General features: G+C 43.9%; 1 protein-coding gene across 1 annotated transcript in view; it reads left to right on the top strand.

Moving 5' to 3' along the window:
• LOC124594941 overlaps positions 1-17,342 on the top strand; it is a 223,996-nt gene that overhangs the window by 37,542 nt on the left and 169,112 nt on the right. Inside the window, exons 3-4 of the mRNA XM_047133447.1 lie at positions 15,373-15,651; positions 16,742-16,761. Of these exons, the coding sequence (XP_046989403.1) occupies positions 15,373-15,651; positions 16,742-16,761 (299 nt within the window). The remainder of the gene's footprint in view (positions 1-15,372; positions 15,652-16,741; positions 16,762-17,342) is intronic.

Here is a 17,342-nt window from a genome sequence, read left to right on the forward strand (position 1 = left end):
TTGGCACAGTCAAGTCATTTAAATATCTTGGCGTAGCGTTGCAAAGCGATATGAAATGGAACCAGCATGTAAAAGTTGTGGTAGGGAAGGCAAATGGTCGACTTCGACTTATTGGGAGAATTTTAGGAAAGAGTGGTTCACCAATAAAGGAAACCACATATGGGACGCTGGTGCGACCTACTCTCGAGCACTGCACGAGTGTTTGGGATCCGCACGGTGGCTTGAGGAATATCTACATAGATGTAGATGTAGTTAATGGTAACTCATATTTGTTTCGTCGTTCCGTTGATAATCTGTAGATGGTCTATTGTGCTGCACCGACTTCTTTATTCGTAATTAATAAATACTGAGAAGATAAGGTTGAAACAAAAGTAAAATCTCAGATTTCAAACCATAGATACTCTAACGCGTTAATGCGGAACCGATTTACGCTGGAAAAAATTAGTTTCAATTTTGGCCACCAGGTGCAAGTCTAGTGCTGTGAATGCAAGCAAGATGTAGAGAAATTTTTCCATGTCTAATGGCTTTAGGAAAGGGATGTGGGCAGAAAAAAGGGAAAGGAGTGAGAAAGGCATATATGGATTTTACTATTAACCGCCGATTACACAATTTTTTCAGTATGAGCACCGGAAATATCGACGAGACGCTGCATCCGCTAAACGACTTGACCAATATTCTCGCAGCAGTTCCGATGGAATGCTGGCCTCCATGTCAGTTAGAGGCCGAACGTGTCCCTGGTAAACGCGTTCTTTTAGTTATCCCTAGTGATAAAAGTCACCTGGATTCTTATCGGGCCACTTTGCAGACCACGCATCTAGAAAACCTCTGGAGATAAAACTTCCGTGGAAGGTTGCATTAAGCAGATTTTTCGCTGAGCGAATGTTATCAGGTGTTTCCCGAGTTGCATGAAAGCAGTGATTTTCACGTAGTTGCCCTCTTCCAAAGAAGTAATCACATGCTGTACAAGTAGGTATCGATAACGGGCGGACGTCATGATACACCTGACAGATCCTCTGGGTGGATTCTCTCCGAAGAAGAACGGACCGAGGGTAAAGGTGCTTGTGAATCGACACCACACATTCACATACGGCAAGTGCAATGGCTCTCCATGCACAAGACTCGCTTCAACAGCACCACAAATTCGACAGTTCTGTGTATTCACTGCACCCTTTAGTGTAAAGTGTGCCTCGTCACTACATAGGATATTGCCCGGCCACATGTCATCAGCTTCGATATGTGTCAGAAATTGAAGGTCAGTCAGTATGTTGCTAGGGATCGTGCAACTTCAGTTGCTCCACCGTCTGGGTCTTGTACGGGTACCAGTGTAAAACAGACCGCAAAACTTTCCGTACTGTTGACCACAGGATAGACAATTCTCGTGACACCGCACGAGCAGTAGCACTACGCAGGCCACGTGTTGCATGGTCAGTTTCAGCAAAAGCAACCTCGCCAATAACTTCCACCGGGATAATCTATGTGTCACTAAGTCTGGAAAGAGTTGAAACAACTCTGGTGTATTTCACTGACCATCGAAACGTGTTGGTTGGCACCAGTCTCGCGATACGACCGATGCGACGTTTCTGAAACCAGTGGAATCTAAATGTGTCATTATTGCAAGAAAGTGACTTAGAAGGCATTCTGAGACAAGCCCCCACTATTAGAAGGGCTGTTGCAGCTGATCTAGAGAGGCTAAGCAAACTTACGATCCCCGACAGCCGGCCGCGGTGGTGTCGCGGTTCTAGGCGCTCAGTCCGGAACCGCGCGACTGCTACGGTCGCAGGTTCGAATCCTGCCGCGGGCATGGATGTGTGTGGTGTCGTTAGGTTAGTTAGGTTTAAGTAGTTCTAAGTTCTAGGGGCTGATGACCATAGATGTTAAGTCCCATAGTGCTCAGAGCCATTTGAACCATTTGATCCCCGACATCCACTGCATGATCATCAGGCTGTAGTCCGTCGACTGAAGTCGAGAAAGAGCTTCATCGCCAGGAATCAACCATTAGAGGGAACACCAGAGTCTAACCACATCACCAGATGGAAGAGCAAGCTACCACCTGATATCCCTGTAAAGGAAGAGCTAGCTCCATATTTGGATATCGCTCAATCGTCTTAGGGTGGGCGTTCCTCTTTGAAAACCAATATGCGAAAATGGGGCATTCCTCCAGCTGGTCGAGATACATCCTGCGCGTGCGGAACAATGCAAGACCCGGCCCACCTGCTAATTTGTCCTCACCTTGAACAACCCTGCACAACACAGGACCTGATCGAGGGAAACAACAAGGCCATCGGAGATGCTACCTGTTGGAAATGCTGACCGGACACGGAAATCAATGAAAGAGCTTATTTAAACCATTTAATACCATCGGGCCTCTCCTCAGACGTTTCAGTCAGCGATACTCTCTCTGAACAGCACTGTAATTGCTGTCGTTCACATTAAACGAATAGACTAATAGCTCACGGACTCTATTCTCGATTGCCGTACTACTCACTCGCTTTGCCAAATGACAGCATGGATGTCATATAAACTGTGTACTGCACCAGATCTTCACCTGGAGGCCACAGTTGGAACTAACTTTTTTCCGATATAAAACGGTTCCACATTAACCCTTTAGCATATTTGCCAACTTTCGCTGTTATACGACAATTACAGCCGGCACTGCACGTCCGTGAGTATCTGCACTTTAATTATAACCACCCGGTACGTTTCCCGACCTCTACGATTCAGTGTTTTTCCTATGTTCTGGCGCAGGGGTATCGATTGAGCCCCACACGCGCAGTTGTAGCGTCTAAGCTCTACAGTCACACGGCAATCAATACCTGCAGGTCAACGTATAATATTGTAATATGTCTATCAGAGGTCAAGCCATTTGGAGCGCCGTTGGTGTATAATCACGAAATTTTCAAAGTATTCTCCACGTCACTTTGAACTATATCTTTTAACATAGCTTTTCATTGTGTCTAAACTGCTGCGGTATTTGATATTTATAAAATTATTCCTCTGATATTTTTCTATGCTACATTTGATTCTGATTTCATTGCTACGAGGGTTAAATAAAGTAATTGAAAATATACAAAATTCTGCCAAGCGAAGTTCTTTCTCTAGCTAATAACATTTTTTTAACACAATGAGGAGCCTTCACTATCGTAATGTAAGAACTAACAGTGTCGTCCCAACGGATAAAAGCCGCGAATAGTTTCATGCTTTAATGTTACCGTACTATTAACAAGTCAATGGACCACTCTCTCGCTTCAGAAATGGGTCGCAATCGTTCAACAGGAGGATGCTTATGCATCCCTCTTACTGTCCAGATCACTTGACCTCATTCCTGTAGAGCACACCTGGAAAGCCACTGCGTGCCTTGGACCCAGATCCGAACTCATTTCCGCTAATTGTGGGCGTCGGACTGTTGGTGCTGACTCAGAACAGCTCCCCAATGACTGTGTCGTCTCGCAGAGTTCGTGGCAGGTGATAGTACTGCCCTCATCAGGGAAACTGGGTAGGGGTGCGTGACACAGCTGCTCACGAGTGAATATAGGAACATATGGCTATATCTACATCTACATACATACTCTGCAAGCCACTGCGCAGTGCATGGCAGAGAGTACCATGAAGCACTACTAGTCATTCCCTTTACTGTTCCACTTGCAAATATAGTCAGGGGAAAACGACTGTCTATATACCTCCATATGAGCCCTAATGTCTTGTATCTTCGTAGTCCTTACGCGAAGCGAATATCGCTAACTTCGGTTTGCTGCAGAATCCTTCAACATATTCTAAGTTGGAATATATTAAACTTTCTTGAGACTGAGAAGTTTATGTCCATGAATCAGCATGGTTTTAGAAAGCATTGCTCTTGCCAGACTTATCTTTCCCTTTTATCGCAAGATGCACTGCAAACAGTGGATGAAGGGCAACAAGCAGATTCCATATTTCTTCGTTTCCGGAAAGCAAATGGTACGGAGTACCATTGCAGGCTGTCAACGAAGGTACGAGCATACGGAATAAGTACACAGATATGTGAGTGGCTCGAAGATTTCTTAAGTAATAGAACCCAGTATGTTGTCGTCAACGGTGAGTGTTCATCAGAGGCGAGGGTATCGTCAGGTGTGCCCCAGGGAAGTGGTAGGACCGTTATATTGTAAGGTGTCGAAGTAGAGTGACTGCAGGAAGACACAAGACGAGCTAAACAATATTTCTAGTTGATGTGATGAATGTCAGATGGCTCGAAATGTGGAAAAATGTAAGTTAATGCGGATGTGTAGGAAGATCAAACATGTAATGTTCGGACACAGTATTACCAGTGTCCTACTTGGCTCAGTCAAGTCATTTAAATATCTTGGCGTAGCGCTGCAAAGCGATATGAAATGGAACCAGCATGTGAAAGTTGTGGTAGGGGAGGCAAATGGTCGATTTCGATTTATTGGGAGAATTTTAAGACAGAGCGGTTCACCTGTAAAGGAAACCGCATATGGGACGCTGGTGCGACCTACTCTCGAGTACTGCACGAGTGTTTGGGATGTGTACCATGTCGCACTGAAGGAAGACATCGAAGCATTTCAGAAGCGGGCTGCTAGATCTGTTACTGGTAGATTCGAACAAGACATAAGTGTTACAGAGATGCTTCGGGAACTCAAATGGGAATCCCTGGAGGGCAGGTCACGTCCTTTTTGAGGAACGCTATTGGGAAAATTTAGAGAACTGGCACTTGAAGGTGACTGACGCACTATTCTATTGCCGCCGACCTGCTTTGCATGTAAGGTTTACGAAGATAAGATACGATAAATTGGGGCTCATACGTAGGCGCATGGACAGTCGTTTTTCCCTCGCTCTGTATGCGAGTGGTACAGGAAACGAAATTACTAGCAGCGGTACAAGGTACCGTGCGCCACGCACCGTACGGTGCCTTGCGGAATATCTATACAGATTTAGATGTAGGTAGCGCTAACTCATCTTTGTTTCGTCGTTCCGCTGATAATCTGTAGATGGTCCAGTGTGGTGCATCGACTTCTTTATTCGTAATTAATAAATACTGAGAAGATAAGGTTGAAACAAAAGTAAAATCTCAGATTTCAAACCGTTACAATTAAAGTTAGATGGCAGAAGCTTACATATTAGACATCAAAGTAGCTATTAAGTTCGAACTGCAAACGGTTAACTACCCGTATTCGACTGCAGTCAATCGTTTGCGTGTGTGTCTGACGTGCTACTGAAGCAATGTGCTATACTGACTATCTCACAAATAATTTCTACAAATTTAAGATATCCAACAAATTCTTGGCAGTGCTTTTATCGGTACTCGTTCGGCCTGCTTTGTTAATTAGCAAGGCTCGTCTCAAGTTGTTTGTTTCGTGCAAACGATCAGTGGTAGATTACGTGAAACAGCGTTCCGTAATTTGATCACACACTTCCATCAACAAAATTATTCTCCAGTGCGTTAGTCAACGAGTTACACAAACTGCCCATATTTGCTGTTAATACACGGCTCATTAATTAACTCGGCACTCATCTGCTTGCATACTGCGCTAAGAACGTTTACTGTTCGTTCCATCGATACCGATTTGTGATTGCTTAATTTGTAAACATGCGAACTGTCATTAACGATGACAACGTCTCGTATGTGGAAATTAATGTCAAGCTATTTATTTGCCAGGAAAAACTTAAATTTCCCTCCAATACGTGTAATTTGTAAGCCTCGCGGAAATTAAGAGGCAGAGAGTGTTCTCATTTTAATGTTTCTACCAAATCCCATGTAAAGAGAAAGTTGCGATTACTTCAGTTCTGACAAATTTATTTTCTTCGTTTCATCAATGACTTGAAAGAAGAAATGACAGATCTTAAAACCTAACCGATGTGAAAGTCATTAGAAAAGAATACGTAAGACCAAAACGTATTTCTGAAAGAATTAACATAATGTGAACATTTAATTTCGTTTTGACTTTCACAGATACTGCTTGGAATTGGAATGATGTGACCACGTCAAGAAGTAATTAATTAAGCTCGTGAGACAAGACTCTTGACTCTCTATAGATACAGTATCTTGGTATCGGTACCTCACGTTTTGATTTATATATGTGCAAAAATATTTGTCTATTGAAGGAATTTCAAACACTTTTGGTGGTCAGGCAATGATCTGGAGAAAAATATTTCACGCTATTTTTAATCCTGTTCTTCTCTTTCGACAACAGTCTTAACACTGTTTGCTGTATAAGATGTAGAACAGCAAATGTTAGCTTGTTATAACTATTGATCACAGTTCTTCATTTGTATTTCATTGCGGATACTCACAGACGTCAGCAACGATAAGCATTAAAGTAATTTTTTGTGGCGTTTGGCCACTCTGTTGCCTCTATGTTCGCCTACTGCCGGCCGGTTCCGCAAACCAGCTGTGTTAGTGTTTACGGCAGGATCAGTGTTCCTACTGTGCTTCGGCTTGCAAAGACGGAAACGAGCATGTGAATTGTACCAAGTTACGGGACTGCATCGTTTCTAAGCCATAAATAACACAAAATATCCTAACAATGAATAAGTGTTTAAATCTGTCAAAGACAGCAGATAACCACTAGTATGGTTCACATGAATAGATTCTCGACACTTATATTTAAAATACTTCATCTCTTGACCTACTAGTTGCTTTAGTCCTTATCGCTTTTTGATAGTTGCAGTAAACATGGTTTTCAAAGGACTCCTTGGCTTACTTCATTTCCTCTCCTTTATAAGGCAGTTGACGCAACTCACACACTATACTTCAGGAAATCATTCACTGCAATGCCGGAGGAAATGAACGTGCGGAAGTCACGTTTATTGACGAATTCTGACACGAATAAGGGACGGTAATAGCTGTCATTCCAGGCGGTTGCTACCGACAGATAATTTTAATCGTAACTTTAAATTCGTTGCCTTATAGAACGATGCATTCTTCTACTGCAATATTCCGTTATTTTAGGTTTATGTAAAATCTAGTTTACATGAGGGTGAGAATATGGTCTCTTTCATCAGCTCATCTTCGTCGTGAACCATACGCTCACTCAGTCTGCGGCACCCGTGAATTTAACCAACAGCTATAAACAACTGATGACATAGTTTGTAGACCACACCTGGCGTTTTCGATATCAGTGCCAAGATAGGCATGCTGGGAGATTGTGGTTTCGAATTTTTATGTGAAATCGCTTAAAGCTTTTCAAATAAAACAAACGTTATTAACATTCTACATCATTATTCTTCATATCTACGTATCTGCAGCGCTCTGCCGCTAGAGAGTTCCGAATCGTAGCGCTTAACATAGAGATGTGTAACGTAGCTACGTCGGTGCGTGAGCAACCCCGTGCTGTAGTCTATTTTCGAATGTGAAGAGTTCATCCGCACATGGAGTATCCTCTCCTTCGACTTGACAGTGCCAGATCACACACGATTGCTGCGACACCTACAACAGACTGGCTTTGTGTTCACTGTCATCCTCCATACAGTATCGACTTCACCCCATCTGATTTTCTTCTGTTTCCAAAACTTAAAGAACACATTCGAAGACTTCAAGTTGTGATAGTGATGAAGCTGTAGGTTTTGGGAAGGGGGCGTGGTAATTACGACGATAAATAATCACGCGCTCTCCCGTCACTTACTGTGAATACTTTTACTCTCGTAGCGCATACCCAATGCGTGTATCGTAGAGCGCGTACTAAAGAGAACTAGTCAAGCAAAGATACAGTTGATCTCGCTGCGTTAGGAAAGCGATATTATTGGGGGATAGAGCCAGTGGTTCTACGGCCCCACAAACCGTTGGAAGCAGAGATGAGGTTATGGCACCGTCAACGAAGCCAAACATTTTATAGTGACTCTATAAGCGAAGGGGTCGCTCATAGGGACAAAGGTGTTAATCGCCGCGGTGACTGTTGACAAATAAATATGTACACATGAAGAATAAAGATGTAAAAATTTAATAACATTAGTTAATAACAAGCTTTAAGAGTTTCCTCATAAAAAATTTGGGGCTATTACTTCTCAGTACGAACTCGTACAATGAGGGTGCCATTTTTAAAATTTTGTCTTTATTTGCTGTCGTTGTTATGATCTTCAGTTATAGAACATGTTTGATGTAGCTCCTCACAGTAGTCTGCGCAGCGTAGGTCTCTTCGTCTCTGCAAAACTGCCGCAACCTACATCCATTTGATCCTACCTACTGTATTCGTGCCTTGGTCATTTTCTACAATTTTTAGCCACCTTCACTCACTTCATTACCAAAGTGACATTTCTCTGTGATACAGAATGTGTCCTATCAACCGATTCCTTTTTTAATTCAAGTTGTTGAATAAATATCTTTTTCCCCTGATTCAATTAAATACCTCCTGATTCGTTATTCGATCTGTCCTTCTAATCTTCCGCAGTAGCACATTTCAAAAGCTTATGTTCTCTTCTCGTGTGAGGTCCTTATCGTGGACGTTACACTTGCGCACAAAGCTACACTCCGGATAATTTCAGAAAAGACTTCCTAGCACTTAAATTAATATTAGATGATAATAAATTCCTCAGAAATTCTTTTCTTGCTGGAAACAGTATGCACACTATGTGTCCTCTCTATCCTCAACAGTTATTTTCCTGCCCAAACAGCAAAACTCATCTATTACTTTTAATGTCTCTTTTCCTAATCTAATTTCCTCAGCACATTCTGGTATCCCTGATTTACTTTTGTTGAAGTTCATCATATAAACTCTTTTCCATACATTATCCATTTCGCTCAACTGTCCTTCCAAGTGCTTCATTGTCTCTGACAGAATACATTGCCATTGGCTAACCTCAAAGTTTTTATTTCTCTCCTCTGAACGTTAAGTCCCCTTCACCATTTATGCTTGGTTTCCGTTATTTCTTTCTCAGTATTCAGACGGAATAACGACGAGGGTAGGCTACAATCATGTCTGACTCCCGTCTGAATCACTACATGCCTTTTATGTCCTTCGACTCTTATGAATGCAGACTAGTTTCTGTACGAGTTGACAATAGCCTTTCGCTTTCTTTATTTTACTCCTGCTTCCAACAGGTTTTCGAAGAGTGTATTCCAGTCAGCATTGTCAAAAGCTTTCGCTAAACCTACAAATGCTAGAAACTTAGGTTCGACTTCCTTTAACTGATCTTCTAAGTCACCACATGTGTCTTTCACCTGTTTTCTTTGGAATTTTAATTGCTATATTCTTCCTGTGGCCTGAGGAAATTTCGCCTGTCTCATACATCTTGCGTCCCATGTAGAATAGTTTTGTATTGGCTGGCTCTTTCAAGGACCTCACTATTATGAGCGAATGTCGTCTATACCAGGGGCCTTGTTCCCACGCAGTATTTACAGTGCTCAGTCTAAATCTTTTCTGTCCTAGTTTGTTTATCTGTTACATCTAGCCACTTTATTCACCTCAAATGTATCTAATTACAGTACTTTCATAAAGCAAGCGAATATAGAGATACGAGTGAGGAAGTTGTACAATTATTAATAAACATAAAGACTGATTATCTTTCAAATTCTTTTCTTCTCCTTGAAAATCCAACGCGTTTTCCGCACCCGTAACCCTCTCTTCGTGGAATTTACATAAATTGCGAGTCCCGTTATTATCTTGCGAGCGTTGCAATTGGGGTAATTAATAAAGTTTGCCTTCAGTACGTACTAGTCGAGATTGCATGTTGTATCCAACGGGACCACGAATCAACACGCTTCTTGTTCACAACGTCGTTCGACATTTTTGGCTGCCAGATTGCTATCGCATTGACACAATGTACCACGTGCGTGGTCATCATTGACGGTCAGATTTTTTTATTTGTTTATAACACGCTCCGTTACAATATTTGTAATACTACATGTATGTATTGTATGTGGGTATGTGTGAAGTAGCCGCGCGGGATTAGCCGAGCGGTCTAGGCGATGCAGTCATGGACTGTGCGGCTGGTCCCGGCGGAGGTTCGAGTCCTCCCTCGAGCATGGGTGTGTGTGTTTGTCCTTAGGATAAGTTAGGTTAAGTAGTGTGTAAGCTTAGGGACTGATGATCTTAGCAGTTAAGTCCCATAAGATTTCACACACATTTGAACATTTTTATGTGTGTAATGTAGTGTAATGTATGATGATGATGATGATGATGATGATGATGAGAGAAGGGAGAGGATGAAACCCGGTGCCGGCATATAGCATACACTTCGCGAATAGCACAGAGGGGCCCGCCCAGCTTAACGTTCCCATCCGGCGGACAGATCCTTTTTAACAGTGTCACAAGCCCTCACTTCACGAGATACTGCGGACTGGTTTGGTATTTAAACTAGGACATTGGCGCAATGTCTTGTGATCATGAGCTTTATGTCACCATCTCTCCTCCCCTTGCCCGCTGCCAGTGAAACTTTTTTCCACCACCGGGGTTCGAACCTCTTTACCCCCAGAGTCTAGTGCCACAGCACAAGCGTGCGTTAGCGAAAGGTCAGGCTATAAAACGGTTTTATATTTGTGTTCAGCATATTGTGTCTAAATGTATTTATTACTTCTTTCATTTCAGTAACTCTGTTATTATCAATAAGGCATTGCTCACACACATATAAAAATGGTTAGTTATTGTATTGAAGTCTGCTAAGATTTTTATCTTATCATGTGCAAAATCACAGATTTCCTCAGACTAAACTTTTTTATGTTAATTATTCATACATCATACACGATCGATTTTGGAATACACGTCCTATCATCACAGGTGTCTGTAAAACAATTTGCATAGATTCAATTAAATACGTCGGTAGACGAACAGCCAGTGACCGTCGGTATCCTTGCTAAATCGCATTATCAAGTGAAATCAACTATGTAACGGTATGCTATTTTTTATTTTGTTCACAGCGCACATGTATGTTGTAAGAATATTATGTTTCAGGAAAGCGTACTCTGTGGACGTCTTAACATTTCAAAAATGTGTATGAAATCTTATGGAACTTAATTGCTAAGGTCATCAGTCCCTAAGCTTACACACTACTTAACTTAAATTATTCTAAGGACAAACACACACACCCATGCCCGAGGGAGGACTCGAACCTCCACCGGGACCAGCCGCACAGTCCATGACTGCAGCGCCTAAGACCGCTCGACTAATCCTGCGCGGCTCTTAACATTTCACACAATAAAACACTCTGCGGCTGCGTACCCCCGATATCCCATAGTCAACAACAATGGAGAGATTAGGATCACACTACCGCCTGCAAAAATTTGTCTTCTACTGTCATTCCTCGTAATACCTAGTGTCCCCTGTGTAACGTTCCCTAGTATCACTTCCTGAGACTGATGAATAAAAGAGGCAGTGAATTTCTGAACTCCTATTCAACACATTTCGTAACTCTGGATCCCTACTCACAATCGTATAGTTTCCCATTGTTTCTTTAAAACTGAGAAGTAAATCTCGCATCTTTTCATACGAGTCCCGCATACTTTCATCGAACTGAGCATAAGTTGACATTAAACAGAGTCGAAAGATTTACGTGTCAGCAAAGACAATAGACACATTCCCATTCATCTCCGCGTTTCTCCACCAGAGCCAACCCTCTGGCTTTCATTATTTCCTTGGATCTCTGAAACCAAGTTGGTCTCAAAGAATTTTTTTACATTTTCTTCCAAATTCTGCCTTTTACCACAGGAAAAGAGTATTTAAATCATTCGAGATAATGTTAGTTGCTTATCCATTTGTGCAGTGAAACCTTACACAGTTTTTCGGTAAGAGGATTGTTCCGTTTTTTTTTTCTAATCTTCACGTTCATAAACATGTCATACATCTCAATTCCGCAAGCCACCTTAGGCTGTGCTCTGAATGATACTTCTGGAACTTTCCCCTCCCTGTTCCTGTCGCGAATGGCGTCGATAAACCTCCGTGTGAACTCAGATTTCTCCCATTTTCCTGTGTTCGTATTTGCACATTTACTCATTCTGATGAAACCTGAAGTGCTTGAAAAATGAGGTCATGTCACGTTATGTGTCAAAATACGATGCACTGAAATTTATTGTTTCAGATAAATTAATATGCCAATAAGGTCGCGCCAAAATGTAATAAAATAAAAAGGATACGCAAATCAGGCCGAAGTGAAGACAAATGTTGGCGTGACGCGTTGTACCTGTTTCACAGCTGGCAGCTTTCATCTTCACATCATCTTTTTGTTGATGCCCTGGACAGCGTAACTCGTTTCTTCTTATTCACTGGCTGACTTAGTCCCTCTGGTAGAGCACGCTCCGTAGCCGATGCGGTGTTCCCGTGCTTGCACCCTCAGCGACTATTTTCTTTGGTGATTATCTAATAGAGGTAGCTTTAGTATCGTATTTGGAGGTTGAGATCAGATAAGGAAATTCAGTCGTATGCTTAAAGATTCGTGCATTGGGCTGCTTAGGAAGCATATTCTATATGGCGTAGGAAATAAGTATGTCACAGAGTGAGAATAGACATCAGGATGAATGCAGGGATCTTGGAAATTTTGGAAATTTGTGGTAAGTTCCTATGGGACCAAACTGCTGATGTCATCGGTCCCTAGGCTTACACACTACTTAACTTACTTAATCTAACTTACGCTAAGGACAAGACACACATCCATGCCCGAGGGAGGACTCGAACTTCCGACGGGGGGTGCCGCGCGTACCATGACAAGGCGCCCCAGACCAAGCAGCTACACCGCGCGGCTGCAGGGATCTAACTCAAAATCTGAAGACATCGGCGACAATAGGTTGGCATGCTTCCAGGAAAACTCACTGTCTGTCACTTCCTGTCCAAGTCCTCTTTCTCTGTACGCTGCTGACTCGTTGACTGCTTGACTGCTCACTGTCTGATTATTCACTGCTGACTCTCTGCTAATCAAGATAGGAGGAAGGGTAGTATCACTCGTAAATTTTTGATCTGTTTATTACATATAGATTTCAGCTGCTACTCCGCTACCTGTCTCCCCTTAGCAGCTCCTGCTTGGTAGATTCTTTTTAGTTCTCTCGCTCACTCTCTCCTCCTTGACACCGAACTTTTCATCATATCGCCTTTGTCATTGATGGGTTCAGTTTGCAATACCACCCAATAACTGAGCGACACGGCGGAACCACTCCTCCCAGCTTCTGCATAGTGTCTTTGCGATGTTCCAGTGAATGGCATGTAACCCAGGAAATCCCACCTCGTATTCAGATGCTCCGTGTTGAGGTACTCCTCAGTGTGGACAACTCCTTAGGATATGAAGACAGTAACTGTGCAGTGGCTGGGCAAACATCTATTACGCACATGTAGATTGTTGGGAATGTGGGTCACACGGGAAGTGTGCAAGGGATAAGTCCCTGCAGTCGCGCTATTCATCTGTGTCCTCAGATTGATAGAGCGTCTGCCATGTAAGCCGGAGGTCCCGGATACGAGTCCCATTCGGGGCACACATTTTCACCTGTCCCCATCGAGGTACATCAATAACACCTGTCGGCAGCTGAAGGTTTCAATTAATTATCATTTATCTTTAGAATATTCCATCAAGTATTTGTCTGCATTCCTGAATTTTCAAGACAGCAGCCACCCAACAACAATCCCGCTTGTTCGTAGTGGGAATGCCTGTGCTTTGCTCAAGTGTCCAAAGGTGCTTGTGATTCTACGGAGTCCCACTTGTCTTCATTCAGACTTTAACTGAGACAACCCTTTCCAGTGGAAGCAAACACTTCAGTAAAGCAGTCCGCCGGCCGGGTGGCGGCGCGGTTCTAGGCGCTTCAGTCTGGAACCGCGCGACCGCTACGGTCGTAGATTCGAATGCTGCCTCGGGCATGGATGTCTGTGATGTCCTTAGGTTAGTTAGGTTCAAGTAGTTCTAAGTTCTAGGGGACTGATGAACTCAGATGTTGAGTCCCATAGTGCTCAGAGCTATTTTAACCATTTTAAACCATCTCTCTGTTAGAAAGCGAAGTTCCTGCCTATACACTAGTACCTAAACGATCATGCTGCCTGACCTCTATGATTGATTTGCATGTGCCCACGTATTCGTATTGAGGTAATTTACTATGTCTTCTCTTTTGAATTCTGCCTCATCTGTAAATAAAATGCATGCTACGATCTACAGGTAATTAACAGCCCGTATGTCAACAGGTATTGGTTTCATGACTTCACTGTATGAACTTTTTTTTCTAGTTTTGACTGTCGTCCTGTAGGAATATGTAACGCATTTTCTTAAACACCTTGTATAACTAATACACCAACGTTTCGGCTGCTACTGCGAGCAGACTTTATCAACAGTCACCTGTTTGGAATAGCAGCCGAAAGCAGCAGTTTTATTACAGATGACATGGTCACTCACCAAGAAAGTTTTTACTGATATGTTAAAGATTTTGTTCCTGAAATACTCTGTTAACTCAGTTTTCTGCTGCATCGCAACATGGAAAAGTCTCTTGTTTTGATCAGATTTGTTGGCATTATCAACCAAGAGATAAGCGATCTGTCGTAAATCTTTTATTTATATTAGGGATTGAAAATCCATGAAGTCAAGACCACACATGAAATCTTGCTTATATGGATGTATTACTAGTTTCAGCCAAGTATCTATCTGTCCTTAGATCGTAAAACATTCCCTAAGGAATATGCTGACGAAGTGTGAAGCCGTAATGGTTCAAATGGCTCTGAGCACTATGGGACTTAACTTCTGAGGTCATCAGTCCCCTAGAAATTAGAACTACTTAAACCTAACTAACCTAAGGACATCACACACATCCATGCCCGAGGCAGGATTCGAACCTGCGACCGTAGCGGTCGCGCGGTTCCAGACTGTAGCGCCTAGAAGCCGTAATGGCACCGACACTAATCAAGAATATGAAGACGGTATCTGTTCTTTCGGACATGTCCGAAAGAAAAGATACCATCTTCATATAGTTGAGGCTAATCGGCCATTGACCTTCTTCTTCTGTGCTGGACGCACACGCATTGCCCGAACTCTTACGGGACTCGGTAAGATTGTCTGGCGCGAGTAATGAGTGTAGTGGGCAGGGGCACTACGAATGTAGTGTGTGGACATTAAGTTTGGAAAGTGGGTCTCACGGGGAGAGTGGAAGGGATAAATCCCTGCAGTCGCACTATTCTCTTTGCCCTCGGTGGATCAGATGGATAGAGCGTCTGCCATGTAAGCAGGAGATCCCGGGTTCGAGTCCCGGTCGGGGCACACATTTCCAACTCTTCCCGCTGTCGACAGCTTAGGGTCTTGATTTAATTATCATTTCATTCTAATCAAGAATGTTTTATGATCTGAAGACGTCTAGAGTGTTAGCTGAAAGTGCTTATCTATCCAAATACAGAAGATTTTGTGTACGATCTTGAGGTCGTAGGTCTACAATCCCTAAAATGAGAAATATTTTCTTGTGACGCCACTCTGAAGTGCCGGTGTCGGCGCCCGCAGGTCCGGGCCGGCACAACGAGAGCGAGGGCGGCGCCGGCGAGCAGGAGGCGGGCTTCCACCTGGGCGAGCTGATGGCGGGCACGTCGTGCTCGCGGCTCTTCAGCGAGTGCTCGCGGCGGCCGTGCCGGCTGCAGTCGCCCAACTGGCCGGGCGTGTACCCGCGCAACGCCACCTGCTACTACGCCGTGCGCCAGCACGAGGCGCCGCCGGGCCAGCACGCGCTCATCGCCGTGCGGCAGCCGCGCGGCCAGCTCGTCGCCATCCGCAGCAGCCACCTCAGCGGACAGCCGCGCATCGGCGACGGCTCCGGCGTCGCCGCGCCCCCCGCCGCCGCTGCCCCCGGCTCCGGGCTCGCCTCCGGCGCCGCCTCCGACCGCTCCCAGCACGACCGACGTCTCAAGGTACATCCACAGAGGAAAGGAATTAATTCATATTACACGTTGAACAAAGTTCCCTCCTTCAAAAACGCTTTTCTTGATATCAGTAGTCTTCTTCGACCACAGTCAGTTATTTTGATGTCGAAAAAACAAAGGTCATATCCCACTTTCAGTATCTTATTTCTTAATCTAATTTGCCAAGCACAGTCTCATTTACTTCGATAACGTTCCATTGTCGTTGTTTAATTTTTATTGATGTCGATCACAAAAAAAAAATCCTTGCCTATGAAAAATCGCCTGTTGGTCGAAACTACACTACTGGCCGTTAAAACAAGAAATGCTGATGATAAACAGGTATTCATTGGACTAATATATTATACTACAGCTGACATGTGATTATATTATCACGCAATTTGGGTGCATAGATCCTGAGAAATCAGTACCCAGTGCAACCACCTCTGGCCTTAATAACGGCCTTGATACGTCTGGGTATTCAGTCAAACAGAGCTTGGCTGGCGTGTACACGTACAGCTGCCCATGCAGCTTCAACACGATAACACAGTTCATCAAGAATACTGACTGGCGCATTGTGACGAGCCAGTTGCTCGGCCACCATTGACCAGACGTTTTCAATTGGTGAGAGATCTGGAGAATGTGCTGGCCAGGGCAGCAGTCGAACATTTTCCGTATCCAGAAAGGCCCGTACAGGACCTACAACATGCGGTCGTGCACTATCCTGCTGAAATATAGGGTATCGCAGGGATCGAATGAAGGATAGAGCCACGGGTTGTAAGGCATCTGAAATGTCACGTCCACTGTTCAAAGTGCCGTCAATGAGAACAAGAGCTGACCGAGACGTCAGAACCTGGATTCATCCGAAAAAATGACGTTTTGCCATACGTGCTCCCAGGCTCGTCGCTCAGTACACCATCGCAGGCGTTCCTGTGATGAAGCGTCAAGGGTAACCGCAGCCATGGGCCCCGAGCTGATAGTCTATGCTGCTACAAACGTCGTCGAACGGTTCGTGTAGATGGTTGTTGTCTTCCAAACGTCCCCATGTTGACTCAGGGATCGAGACGTGGCTGCACGATCCGTTACAGCCATGCGGATAAGATGCCTGTCATCTCGACTGCTAATGATACGAGGCCGTTGGGATCCAGCACGGCGTTCCGTATTAATCTCCTGAACCCACCGATTCCATATTCTGCTAACAGTCATTGGATCTCGAACAACGCGAGCAGCAATGTCGCGATACGATAAACCGCAATCGCGATTGGCTACAATTCGACCTTTATCAAAGTCGGAAACGTGATGATACGCATTTCTCCTCCTTACACGAGGCATCACAACAACGTTTCACGAGGCAACGCCGGTCAACTGCTGTTTGTGTATGAGAAATCGATTGGAAACTTTCCTCGTGTCAGCACGTTGTAGGTGTGGCCACCGGCCGTTGTGTGAATGCTCTGAATAGCTAATCATTTGCATATAACAGCATCTTCTTCCTATCTGTTTATTCCGGGTCTGTGGCACGTCATCTTCGTGGTGTAGCAATTTTAATGGCCGGTAGTGTAGAAGAGGAGTTCATGTGTCTGT

Source organism: Schistocerca americana, chromosome 1, assembly GCF_021461395.2.
Source record: "Schistocerca americana isolate TAMUIC-IGC-003095 chromosome 1, iqSchAmer2.1, whole genome shotgun sequence".
NCBI classification, from domain to species: domain Eukaryota; kingdom Metazoa; phylum Arthropoda; class Insecta; order Orthoptera; family Acrididae; genus Schistocerca; species Schistocerca americana.